Source organism: Alternaria burnsii, assembly GCF_013036055.1.
Source record: "Alternaria burnsii strain CBS107.38 chromosome Unknown 700, whole genome shotgun sequence".
Classification (NCBI taxonomy): Eukaryota; Fungi; Ascomycota; class Dothideomycetes; order Pleosporales; family Pleosporaceae; genus Alternaria; species Alternaria burnsii.
Genome location: NW_024066121.1, coordinates 290,227 through 303,477, shown reverse-complemented (window position 1 = coordinate 303,477; position 13,251 = coordinate 290,227). Strand labels below are relative to the sequence as shown.

General features: G+C 50.3%; 4 protein-coding genes across 4 annotated transcripts; 2 read left to right on the top strand and 2 right to left on the bottom strand.

Annotated features, from left to right (window-relative positions):
- Window positions 1-132: 132 nt before the first annotated feature.
- GT037_009195 (uncharacterized protein) lies at window positions 133-6,470 on the bottom strand (the record flags this gene model as incomplete). Its single annotated transcript, XM_038934242.1, has 4 exons — window positions 133-1,878; window positions 1,928-4,402; window positions 5,570-5,688; window positions 5,744-6,470. The coding sequence occupies 4 exons, from the start codon at window positions 6,468-6,470 to the stop codon at window positions 133-135; spliced, it is 5,067 nt and encodes a 1,688-aa protein (XP_038783044.1).
- Window positions 6,471-7,067: 597 nt separating this feature from the next.
- GT037_009194 (uncharacterized protein) lies at window positions 7,068-8,739 on the top strand (the record flags this gene model as incomplete). The annotated part of the gene is made up of 4 exons (XM_038934241.1): window positions 7,068-7,320; window positions 7,384-7,497; window positions 7,567-7,699; window positions 7,755-8,739. The coding sequence occupies 4 exons, from the start codon at window positions 7,068-7,070 to the stop codon at window positions 8,737-8,739; spliced, it is 1,485 nt and encodes a 494-aa protein (XP_038783043.1).
- Window positions 8,740-9,062: 323 nt separating this feature from the next.
- GT037_009193 (uncharacterized protein) lies at window positions 9,063-10,271 on the bottom strand (the record flags this gene model as incomplete). The annotated part of the gene is made up of 1 exon (XM_038934240.1): window positions 9,063-10,271. One exon carries the CDS (start codon window positions 10,269-10,271, stop codon window positions 9,063-9,065), a length of 1,209 nt encoding a protein of 402 aa, XP_038783042.1.
- Window positions 10,272-11,067: 796 nt separating this feature from the next.
- On the top strand, window positions 11,068-12,566 carry GT037_009192 (uncharacterized protein; the record flags this gene model as incomplete). Its single annotated transcript, XM_038934239.1, has 5 exons — window positions 11,068-11,215; window positions 11,454-11,662; window positions 11,721-11,838; window positions 11,894-12,047; window positions 12,116-12,566. 5 exons carry the CDS (start codon window positions 11,068-11,070, stop codon window positions 12,564-12,566), a joined length of 1,080 nt encoding a protein of 359 aa, XP_038783041.1.
- Window positions 12,567-13,251: the final 685 nt, after the last annotated feature.

Below are 13,251 nucleotides of genomic sequence, written 5' to 3'. Positions count from 1 at the left end.
TTACTCTTCTACAAGCTACCAGCGCTCGATCTGCCTTCTACCACCAAACAGTGGATCGCATCCTCGTGCGAATCCTTGCATTATCGTACTTTGAGCCATCTCATCTTCAAATACTATCTTGTCCAATCCAGACTATTCATCCGTCCCTTTAGAATTTTCCACTAGGCCTCTAAAATATCCTCCAGGAAGCCTTAGCAAATCTTCAGGACTACCCGACTCCACGACAACTCCTTTGTCTAAAACGATGATCTTATCAAAGTCCATGACTGTGCTTATGCGATGCGCGATGACAAGCATAGATGCAAATCCACAAGTGGAGAGTTCACGTATGGATTTTTGGATCGACGCATCTGTGTCGGGATCCATGGAAGACGTTGCTTCGTCGAGAATGAGAAGCTTCGAGCGATCTACAATAGCGCGCGCAAGACTAAGCTGTTGACGTTGACCTTGAGAGAGGTTCTCTCCCCCATCGAGAATGGGTTGGTAGAGTAGTGAGGGACCTTGGATCAACGTTGCATGGTGGAGGCTAGGGACGATGGAATCAGCATCTGAGAATAGTCCCGAACCGGACACCATATCGGCTTGTTCGCTGAACCAATCATCTGAGCCGGGCCAGTGAACTCGGCCCAAAGCGTGAAGAAGATCCGTATCGTCATGAGTATCAAAAGGATCAAGGTTTGAGCGTACAGTACCGGGGAAGAGGTGCGGGTCCTGCGTGATTATCGAAAGACGCTGGCGAAGCTGCTGTAGAGCCACATCCGCTATGTCGATGCCGTCAAGAGTGATGGAGCCCTGTTCTGCCTCAAGTATACGAAAGAAGGCCATGGCGAGGGTTGATTTCCCTGCACCCGTGCGACCGACAACCCCCACCCGTTCATTAGGTCCGATTTCAAAACTGATCCGATTTAGTGCAGGAGGCAGATGGGGTGCGTGCCGAATGACCAGATTGGAAATGTGAACACGACCCTCTTCTGGCCAGGCCGCAGGTGGCACGCGCCCGCCACTATAGTTCTCGCTAGGAATCTTCGTATACTCGATGACGCGACTGGTGCTAGTGAGTGCAAGCTCAAGACCGCCAAAGTTTCGAACAAATGTACAGATGTTGTCTGTGTAGCGGATCAAGAATCCTAGTGCGAAGCCTGTCATGGCGACTGTGGTACCGGGCATTGAGACGATGACCAGGCTAGCCATGGTGACGAAGGCTGACCCAATCAACGCCATGCGACATCCAAACCATGAGTTGATAAGCCAAAGGTTCAAAAGCGCTCGTGTGTTGTCGTCTACCAGGGTTGCAAACTTGGTCGTGTATCTTTCTTGCAGCAGCATAGACCGAATAGTGGGCAATCCATCCATCGTAGAGCAAAAGCCCTCCAGGACTGGACTTCGGCTTATGTTGTCAAGATGCTTTAATTTGCGAGCCACTCGAAGGAACTGGTTAGCACTGTATGCGCACAACAGAAGCATCGGAATTGACATGGGTAGTATCCATCTACTGACGGTAATGCTCACTCCAAAAATAGAAAGCAACATCAAGGCGCTTGTCAAGGCGCCGCCGATGATTTGACCAATCTGTTCATCGAGGATGGCTGTATCGCTTGTGAAACGATTCATTATCCGGCCCAGTGGATTCCGTTCGGTAAAGTCCATTGGCGCACGCAGGACGGCATTCAAAAGCATGTCGAATAGACGTTTTGATGCATTCAACGCACAACAGTACGTTAAATAGTTCTGGCCTATACCGAAGACACACGAAGTTATTGCGAGTGTGACATATACACTCAGGTACCAAACAAGGCTGGTTTCGTTCTCACGACCTGGATCGGGTGAGTTGTGGGTCGTTCGTTCGTCCTGTTGTACCCAACGGGCGATCCACCATGACTATTGTGCATCAGTCTCAATGTAATCTTTATCTGACAGCGTGACATACCTGTCCTACGAGCATACCCACGTAGCTCGCATAAGCTAGTAAGGCCAGAGGGAGATACCAAGCATGTTCTATGGACTGCAAGTACTGTATCAAGGTCTTGTGTTGTGATCCAGAGGTTTGTTCTTGCTCTTCTTCGACATATCGGTAGACTTCCGCGGCATCGGTACACTCAGTAATTGGGAATGGCTCAATGGAAGCCACCGAAAGAACAGAAGGTTTGCGAGCATGTCTTGATGTAGCCGTCTTAGTTGATGCACGACGACGTCTCGGTACCATCTCGTTTGTCGTGTAAACAGTTTCCTGTGGCTTGGTGAGGCCACAACGTTCTGTGAATCTGCATTCGTACTGGCCTCCACCGAATAGCGATACGATATAGTCTGCGTAGGGCATGTAGAGAGAAGGATGATGTGAGGCCAAGATAACAGTACGACCTTGGATGAGGGAGCCGCCTAGAACGTTCTGCGCTACATGAAGCGCTGTGTGAGCGTCAATAGCACTGAAGATATCATCCAGAACTAGAATAGACGCGGGGGAATAGAGGGCGCGCGCAAGTGTGATGCGTAAGCGTTGTCCACCGCTCAGGTTCACTCCATGCGGTCCAATCTCGGTCTGGTCGCCATCCTTCAAAGCTGCTAGATCTGTTTCGAGAGCACAAGCATGAAGTACCGTACTAAAACGCCTTGCTTGCATAGGGAAGCCAAAAGTGATGTTATCCATGATTGTACCAGCTTCAATCCAAGGAGCCTGTCCGACGTACGCGATAGACGAATTCAAAGACCAAGAGCGACCTGCGATTGTTGGCGCATGGGTGGCGACAGAGGGTTTCGTGACGCTACCAGCGACCAATTCGCACTCGCTAAGAACTGCGGCCAACAACAAGCTCTTTCCAGATCCACTGGGCCCTTCTATGACACTTATATCGCCCGGGGGAAAAGACAAGGTCACATCTCTGAGGGAAAACACATCCGGGCTTGATCCATTCCAGCAAAGAGTCGCATTCTGGAAACTAATTTCGTCGTGATCAGTCGAGGGGAAGCATTTGTCAGGTGCATAGAGGTAGTCTTCGAGACGCCTCAAACTGTTCAAGGCGCGTATCCAACCGGTTTGTAGTTGCGGAATAGCTCCTAGCGTGCTGTTGATGGAGCCCAAGATAGACAGACTTGTAAAAGCTGTTGATGCCTTCAGCTGTCCAGTAACGTATACATGTATCGAAATGACAAGCACAGAAAGCATGATTGGGGTCATGGTGCAGATTGCGCTCGAAGCCATGTTCCATCGGTTTACTGCCCATAGACTTGCCAACTCTTTCTCTCGCAACTGTGAAATATATGTCAACCAATTTTGCTCGGTTCCAGACAGTTTGATTTGACGAACTCCTCCGAGAGCGTCCGTGAGGGCAGCCACTCGAAGATCTTTTTCCTCCATAAGTCCGATCTGATCACGCGCATGTTGCTTTGCAACAAGTACGTTGCCGAAGAAGAGCAACACAACCACGGCGATGCTAGCTAGCAAACTTTCCCAGCCCATGAGCTGCTGAATGAACCATCCAGAGATGATCAACTTGATGACAGCCTCATAACCTCGATAGACGTCTCGAATGCAGTTTCCAATCTGCTGCGTGTCCAGAGTGACAAGACTGATGACGTTCACACCTGTCAGATCTGCTATTCCGGAACCGTCTTCACCGTCGTATTCTCCTAATTCCGTGGAGATACCACGGAGCATCTTATCGAAGAGAAGCATGGTGAGTTGCTTCTGCATTTTGACTCCCAAGTTTACACTTGAGACCCAAATAGTTCCTGTGTCCATCAAAGCGGTACATATGATGCTCATACCCAGACCAAGAACCCATGGAGCTGTGGTGAAAAGTTTGCTTTCCCCGCCAGAATCTCGCTCCATGGCCCTAAGAATGCCAAGAAGCATTATCTGAGGCGTAAAGCTGATGATAGATCCAAAAATTGTCATGCTCAGTTGTACAACCAGTTGTCGCCCATTGATGGAAAACAGATCTTTCCAGAGTGAGCGACTGTCGTTTCGAAGCGATCTGTAGTCCTGGAAGCGCTGCAAAAGAGGTAGCGCGCGTATCGTGTGATTGAGCTGAGGAAGGTTGTATATCTTTGGCGACTGTTCTGTCGAAAAGCTGCGTAACGCTGATAGAGACCAAGAAAAGAAGAAGATGTTAAACGCGGAGGCCGTGAATCGTCTATCGACCAAAATTCCTTTCCAGAAGACGTCCGGGCGGCGTGGCAGCAGCAAGCCAGACACACATGCTAGCACGGCTGACACAAACTCAACCGCCATGAGAATGCGCCCTTTGTTTCCTAGTGTGCTCCAATTTGGTAATCCAACATAAAGACCGAAGAGGAGAGCGCATGATACGTTGATGCAGTTCATGCTTCCACAAATTGCTTGACGAAATCGGCGTGGAGCAGATGATTCGGTGAATAACGCCACAGATTGTAGCATCAGATTGATCTAGAAGCTTGACGTCAGCCTCGTTTTGAGTATACCTACGGAAGGACTAGGGTACCCATATGCCAAATTGGAGAAATCCGCCGAGCGAGGTTCCATGGCAAGAGTCAACCACAATTAACCCAAAACAGGCTAAGCTACCAATGAAAGTATGCAGGGCAAACGCCGCTCGCGGCAGACGATCTGCGAATGATTGCAGTGATTCTTTGGAAGCTTCTCCATCTTCGTCCTGATATTGTTGCCCCCAATTGAAAGATGATTTTGAAAGATCAGAGCGCCGCAGCCAGAGAAACAGATGAGTATAGGCCGAGCTACTCAACGTAATTGCTAAAACAAATTGGGTCGCCTGGAAGATGTTGAACGCGCTCCAGATGACGACCATGGTATTGCGCCTTCTGACCAGAGATATGCGTGTGACCTTTGATGTTGACTCGGGAGAAACGAATGAGATCGAGGTTGGGTCTTATGAAGTGGAAGAGGTTGAGACAGAAATGATCATCATAGGTAATATGGCCATAGCGCTAGAGAACGAGCGATGGACTGAACCCGCCGTCGTTTGTAGCATTTTTGGGGACAACCCGGGCGCTATTGCTATTTCCGCCGTAGAACAAATCTGAGAACCATGATATTTAGTGAATCACTGGAAATTCCTGACTCACTATCCATACTTATGTCATAACAGACTAGCATACAACGCAAAAAAGATGAAAAACACAAAGAGTAGCATGAGAGAGCCAGAGTCAGCGTCGTGATACTGGCATGAATTTTGTATGCTGGGTGTGGCGGTCTGGCGAACGGATGCCCAGATCGGTCTATCGAAATTTCTGGAAAATATATATTTAGTGTAGCCCGATGCGTTATGGAGTTGCGAAAAGCGTGTTGACAGCAAGAGTAGCTCTTTCCTTCTTCTACAGGTAAAAGCCCGAACAAGCAACGAGGTCTTTGATACTAAGCCATAAGCAACAAAAAACGAAAACAAACACTAGCGAGTCGAAGAACCCCCCCAATCTCCCCAACCCCAAGTATCACAATTTTCACTGGCTGAAGGCCTCCGTACTAAGTGAAGGCTTTTTGCCGAACAACAGAGTGAGCCCCAAGCTTATCAAACTGATGTACCTCGAGACAAGCATCCCGGCACATCAATGCAGATCTTTGACCACGCGCGCGAACCTCTTCCTCATACTCGTGAAGGATGCGCTCTCTATCTGCCTCATTCGAAAGGATAGCATCGATTGCACGAAGGAGATTGTTAACATCCATCAGGGCGTGGTTGAAACCCTCTCCGCGATCTGTACATGTTAGCATTTCCCGGAGAAATTAGCAAAACGAACAGGTGATACGAACATAGAGGCATGGTATGCGCTGCATCGCCTGCCAACGTGACTCGCCCCTTGGATTTGCCGAGCGACTCTGCATGTGGCAGCCACCAAAACTCCAACGGAACGTTAATAACTGGTCCGTGACTATCAGACAGAATCTCATGGAAGATTTTCTTGAACGTAGGATGAAAATCCGTCGATTTTTGCCTCATCAAGTCAATGCGCCCGCCATCTGTTCTAGGAATATCCGCGTGTCCGGTAGGGGAAAGCCACGAGAGACATATTTGAACACGCCATACAGGGTCCACCACAGCGGAATCATTAGGGTTCGGGCGTTCCATGACGGAGAACCACATCCATGCAGGGCTTGACGGATGACATCCTTGAAAGAGGGTTTTATCCAGCGCAAGGAGCGGTTTCATCTGGGACTCATTGGCCAGTGCCTCGGTACCAAGAAAGCACGCCGGGATAGGCGTAGGCTGAGAAAGCGGCGCCCCGTACTGAAGTGAGCGCACGGTCGAATGACAGCCGTCGACTCCCACGAGAAGATCTCCACTATAACAACTTCCGTCATTGAATTGTACCTCAACACCATTCTTCTCAACTTCAAACGACGATAGCTTCTTGCCCCATAGGATTCGCTCCTCGATTCCTTCCATGAGCATGTCACGGAGTCGTCCTCGAACAACTCGCATGCGATCGCCGTACGTCGGGGGTAGAGACCACTTGGGAGTGCAAGTTTCAAGATTCATGAATGTAGAATGACTCTGGTCATGTCCCGCGGTTTGATCTATCCGGGTTGTGTGTAGGCGATTCGCAAGTTCGCTAGGAAGGAAGTCCCGCAATAGCGGCAGACTGAAGTGGATGGTGAGAGCCCATCCTTGAGCGCGACTGGATGAGGATTCGTCTCTCTCGAAAACAAGAAACGAGATTCCTTTCTAACTGTTTCATTAGAGATCGTAGAGCAATATTGAAGTGTTGAAGGTATCCCATGCCTTCTTCAGTCCCTGCGCAAGGGCAAGTCCAGCTATGCCGGCTCCAACGATGAGTACCCTTGGGTGGTCGTCCCTCATGTCCGTGAATCCTAAAGACCAAGAGGCGGTGGAGCCTGCGGATACTAAAGATCAAGAGGCGGTGGAAGAAGGGAAAGAAAAAAAAACAAATCAGTGATAGGAGAAATGATCACACCCAGTGTTCAGCGTCACGCGCAAAATCTTTGAGGGTCGAAAGAGAGAACCAAAATATCCTTGATACATGGATGCAGCGTCGGCTCGGCTGTTCAGTTAAAGAGGCCTCAGAAAGCGATGCGCATCGGTAGCGTCACTCCACTTCCAACATCTTTCCGCACCATGTATGCCTCAAAACACCAGACTGCTTTGGCATGCTGCCTCTTGTTAGTTATCGAGTCTTCAGCACAAGCTCTATTCAAGGCGCCTTTTCTGCGTATCGTAGAACTGGACTTGTGTCGTTCCTATCACCTGCAGCTTTCTCCTGGATCCCTGCTCTCGGACGACTTGAGCGAAGAAGACTGCAAAGCGATCGCCATACAAAGAGACTTGGCTATGATAAATGCATACAACGTGGCCATGTCATCAATCATTGGTATTACTACAATTTATCATTCTTTCGTACTGATCACTCAAAGCGAGAACTGACAGAGATTAGAGATTATGACCGCATTCCCTTACGCGTCGCTTTGCGCAAGATTCAGTCGACGTCGCATCTTAGCAGCCAACATTGTTGGTACAGTCACCGCCTCCACGTACACCATATGCATCTGTAGGTCATCACGACAGTCACCGGTCCCCATCAATGATCGGGTGGCGAGCTGACACAACCATGATGCAGGCTACTATCACCAGATCTTCAACATCAGGCTCATTCTGTGCCAGTCTCTGTGGCGTCTCTTTGGTGGTGGGGACAGTGTTCTGCTGAGCATTGCTAATGCCTTGATCGCTGAGAGCCTACCTGCAACACACCTGTATCACCCCCACAACGGATCATACAACGCAGTTTTTGCTAACGAACACATGCAGGAGTAAAGTGCTTTTTTTACTCAATGCCTTGCGTCTCATCGTCAATGCCATCGGTCAAATGGTCGGGGCACGCCTCATGCAGGAAAATCTGTGGGCACCTGCACTGACGGGCGTAACGATGTACTGCCTGGCCATCCCTGTGCTTTGTTGGATTGTCGACCCCCAAGACCACACGCGGCGGCTCAAGCTGTCAGATGACGCTTCTGACGAGACCACCGATCTTCTACTCGCAGGCGTCAGCGCTAGGACGAAAGAGCGCAATGGGTCGCCTATGCGGCTAAGGATGTGGACACCAATGACTAGGGCGGTCTGGCGAACCTCAGAACTGTTTCGGGAACCCGCGACGGCCATGGCACTCGCCATTGTTTTTTTGAATGAGCTGGGACACGGCGTGAATAGCATTGTGCAACAGTGGAGCAGCCGTAGCTTTGGATGGACGCTCGCACATACAAATTACTTTGTGGCCGGTCAGCGTTTGGTAGCAGCTGCGACGCTGGTTGGATTCTCATGGGCGTTTCACGGGCTGCAAAAAGTAGGTATCGCCAGCGCGAGGCTCGACATCGGTCTGGTCAATGTTTGTCAATGGCTCACGTTGGTGGGAATGTTGACCGCTGCCATGTCGTGCCTGAGTGGAGTGGAGGGAACGCGAGTGGTGGTCTTCGTATGCGCTGTACTCATCTACATGATGGGGTGGGGCATGACGGGCGCATTGCAGTCAAGCATGACTAGGTCAATTCCAAGAGCGCAGGTTACGATGCTCTACACGGGACTCAACGTGGCAGATCGGATGGCTGGTATCGTAAGTGGCCCCATGTTCGCGGGGCTAATGACAGCCGGCTTTCAGGAGGGGGGCAGATGGACTTACCTTCCGTTCTGGGTATCTGTGGGACTCTTTGTCGTGGTAGCAGTACTGACAAGGCACGTGACAAGCTGGTTGAGTAAGGGGATTAGAAATGCAGATGAACAGACTCGGGTAGCTGAATGAAGGATAGACAGCAATGGAGGCCTATGCTGGGGCTTCGTATGAAGCAAGGTATGGAAGGGGTAAGGGGATCGGGTAACTAGCTGCTTCATAGCATGGACGGCACGGCACGGACGGGTGGAGATAACGAAGACGGATTTTTCTTTTACATCTTACCGTTGATTCGTAACCTTCTCTGGTGTTCATCGAGTGGTCATCCTCTCATGCGCAGCGACTCACAGGCGACGAGCCACTCACACCTCTCGCAACACAAAAGATACAAGCGATATCATGGCTTTTGCAAATCATGAGGAAGACACAGTAAAAATGATCAGACTGGTAGCTAGCTAAGCAGAAAACAAAGCAGGACTAACATAAGTGGCAATGTCGAAAGCATCTCCTTGGTGAGCCACGCCGATCTCTCTAATAAAAGTCGTGTCGTCAGACATGTGACCAGCCTCGACTTGGTTACGAAGGAGGGCAGTAGGCTGTGCGAAGTCGGCCAAGACGTGTTTGACGATGGCGCCATCGCGGCAGGGCATTTGGTGGGCGAACCAGTAGAGCTTGCTCCTAAGTTGCAACGGCAGAATGTCATACACGACCATGCAGTAGCGCGATTGCGGGTGCGGGTCTAGCCGGTACTTGGCCTGGATGTTTGCCCACAGGGTGGCGTAATGGCTGCGCGGCGGCAGCGGCACGGCCCCGTCCATCGTGAGGTGGGGCTCTATAGTCGCAAAAGAAGTATGCGAATCAAAATAACAGCGGCTGTATAGCTTAATGCGGGGCGCTGGGTAGCGTGTCGCATCGATACAGAGCATGCGAGGCCGCAGCACGCTGGAGGCTTGCGAAGCCAGGTAGTGGCGCACCTGACGCCAGTGGGCGTGGATGTCTGTTGGCAGCAGAGTAAAGACGTCGTCCAGAAGGTCTAGTAGGCCTTGTGAGGAGAGACAGGCAGGCAGCAACCAGTATAGCTTGCCGCGTGCGCCGGAACGAGTCAAGTCGAAGCCGACAAAGGTGGATGAAGGGCTGCATAGCTCGCACGAGGAGGTTGTGGACGGTGCTAGGTCGGCAGATGGCAGTGGGTGAACGGTGTGCTCCCAGTAGGCGAGGCGCGCCGTCACAGCCACCCACACATCTGGCAGCATTTCGACGTGATAATCTTCGGCCAACGCGATCCGACGCAGCCCATTGATCGTTTCCAGTGCAGCGGCAAGGGACGCCGAACGAGTCAGCGTCCCGTTTATCGGGATCAAGTCGACCACATAGCGGACTGCGACCGACGTCCTGCCGTTCCAGCTGTAGCTTAATTCCAGTGGTGTAGCGTCGCACGTCAGCGCCGATGGATATGCAGGACGCAGCGGCAACGACGACGGCTCTCGACCTAGCCAGCCGCAGACATGGTTTCTGAAGAATGTCTCGTGGGCTTCGATGTTGTCTTGACTGTACGATCCGCTCGTTCCTAGAGCGTGTATCAGGTGCGGGCTAAGAAGGGCGGCCCATCTGAGCCGCGCCTTCTCAGACTCACCATCACCATAACGCGCGTCGCAATCGGCCATCGTTTGATCTCGTCACTGCTCGAGAGACACATGCAAGATGAGGGAGAAAGAAGAAAAAAAAGAAAAAAGAAGGTGTTACAACGGCGGTATGAACGGGCGGCTGCACCGCAGCAAAATCTCAAGGCTGTCTGAACCAAAGACGCTGGCTCTTGTTCGTTATGGGACGGACTAGGAGACGTAACCATGTTGAGAGACGCGCCATGGCGAATTTATATCTCAGCCGAACCGAGCCATCCACACTTCCTGCATCGCAACTACCTTGAACTGCATATTCGATCCAGCGCAAGATGATCGCAAGCCTTGCCATATCCAATTGCATGATCCGTCTACTTCTCTCGGAGTCACGCTACTATATTGGCCATCACATTCTAAGCATGTCGCGTCCTGTGATCCATTGCTGCTCTGCGACAATGGACGGAGATAGTGGTATAATTCATTGTGGCATGGGGACGCGCAAGACCTGGATGATAGCAAACGGCCATTAGAGAAAGTTGATTCCTCCGATCGAGAGCAAATTACCCAGTAGTTTAAGACGCTTGAGATTAAACAGCAATGGGACCGTCTCACCACAATGCCAGGGGTCCATGTACCATACATATCATCTGCCTAGAAAGTGCATCAAAACTACTGGATATGTGTGACCCGTGTCTTCGATACCTGCACTGACCGCTCTTCCGGCTCCACATCTCGACGTTAGATGTTGATGTTTTTGGTATAGCAATCTTTCCATTGTGTAGCCGGCGTATAAAATTGGGGTCAGGGAAGCAATGTGGTGTCTCACGACCTCTAACACATCATGCCAGGTGCACTGCTTCCTAGCCACTTTTCTTTACATTTCAGCATTAGGCCGAATGTGATTGCTTTCCCAAAATACCAAACGACCACGTCAGACCACGAGAAAGCACGTTCATCCATCTGCCTCGATGCCAACGAGAATTCCGCTGGTTCGTGTCTGGTGCCCGTGCCAAGGTATGAACCTTGCATCCCGAGTGCGCTCAACCATGGTACACCGCAGGGACCTATCGGTCTAAAGAATCTGCATCGATATCCGTCGGCATCTCAGGCCTCCCTGCGTCGGCAGGTCGCGCAGTGGCGAGGTTTAGATTGTAGGCTCTGCTTTCTTTTCCTCCTTCTTCTAATTATCGGCCACACCGAGTTCACTAACTTATCATTCGCCGTTAGCCCCTGACCAAGTTGGTCTTGGATCTGGTGCTTCAGACGTCATCGAAGTCATTATACGAATGACATGCACCCCTGGTCAAGACAAGATCCTGCTCTCACCTCCCACATTTGATCTGTACAAGGTTTGCGCAACCCTTCAAGGTGTCGAAGTGGAGGAGTGCATGCAGGATATAGCTCAAGATGGGACGTTTCGCATCCCAGTGGAGCAGGTTTGTCAAACATCACGCTAAACCCCATGATCCGCAGGACTGACCGCCTCTATTACAGATCTGCACCGCACTGTCGGAGGACGATCGCATCAAAGTTCTGTTACTAGCATCACCCGGAAATCCCACAGGCACGTTGATTCCAGTGGATCAGATACAGCGCATACTTGACCTGGAAGGTTAGTTGAAAGCAGCTCCTAGTTCCCACTTTGACACGCGCTGAAACGATATGAGAATTAGCCTTCAAAGGCATCGTCGTAATTGACGAAGCCTACATAGATTTTGCACCAATGGCAAAGGAGGCCTCAGCTGTTCAGCTCTTGCCAAGGTACAATAATCTAATCGTAGTTCAATCTCTGAGCAAATCTCATGGACTCGCTGGAATCAGGTAGGTCAAAAGTCTGATTATTGCCAATTTTGGTTCACCACCTTGATACAGTTCTAAGAGTCACTCAGGGTCGGTATGGCTATTGCGCATCCTGCCATCATAGAGCTTTTCTCAAAGGTGCAAATGCCATACAAGCTGTCAAGTGTAGTCTTAGATCTTGCCGAACGAGCGCTCTCAACAGAGGGACAGGCTTGTGCGATCGCACTGCAGCACCAGGTCATGACTCAACGAGAATGTCTGGTTAAAATGCTCGCGGACCCTTTACTTGCCTCCAATGGCATTGGCGCTACAATTGGAGGCCAAGCTGCAAACTTTGTGCTGATTCCAATTCTTGTTGGGGAAGAACGAGACGATATGCGAGCTCGGCAGCTGACGCAGCAACTCCGAGATCGGCACGGTATTTCTATCCGATATGTTGGTGCGCAAGCTGGTTGTAGAGGTTGTGTGAGGATTACGGTGGGTACGAAGGATGAGACGGATGCGCTACGAAAAGCCCTCCACACCTTGCTTTTGGAATAAATTAACAGACCTTTGGAAATCTTGGCTGATAGTTGCATGTATGTGCTTGGGCTAAGTGGTCTCTACAAGAAACTTGTATAATTCGCAATTTGCGCTTATTCTCTTCGAGACTAGGGTTGATAGTTCTAGTGTGGACCCTGCGCTAGGCCAGAAAGCCCATTTCCCCATCATAGCTAGCTTCTGCTGAACCCGAAATTAACTCAAGTACCCGGTTCTCCCACATATACGCTAACCATTTTGGTCGTCGAGATCCCTTGTACGATATCCGTTGTCTTGGGTTTGTACCATATCGACAATGCTGACCTACATGATATCTACATGATCATGTTATTTTCGAATTTGCTTCAACGCCTCACAAACAGGCAACGTGGTTTTCCAGCATGCCAGTCAAGATGCATCTTTGTTTGCAATCATCGAGGAACTTTCCGGAGCAGGGATTATTAAACAATCATGATAAAGACAGACCTTAATGGTTATCGGTGCTCATTGAAAGAAGCATTGTTGCAGTAGAAGGTATCATGTCGGCGCAACATGCTAGTGGTGGCATACGACAATGCAGGCTCGATGTGGATATAGCACACTACAACCAGAGTCGTTTCGGCAATAAGTCGTGTATCATCATTTTGATTTTGACGTGACCGTTCATTTTGAGTTACTCTGCGCGAGGATCTATGAACCCACTCCT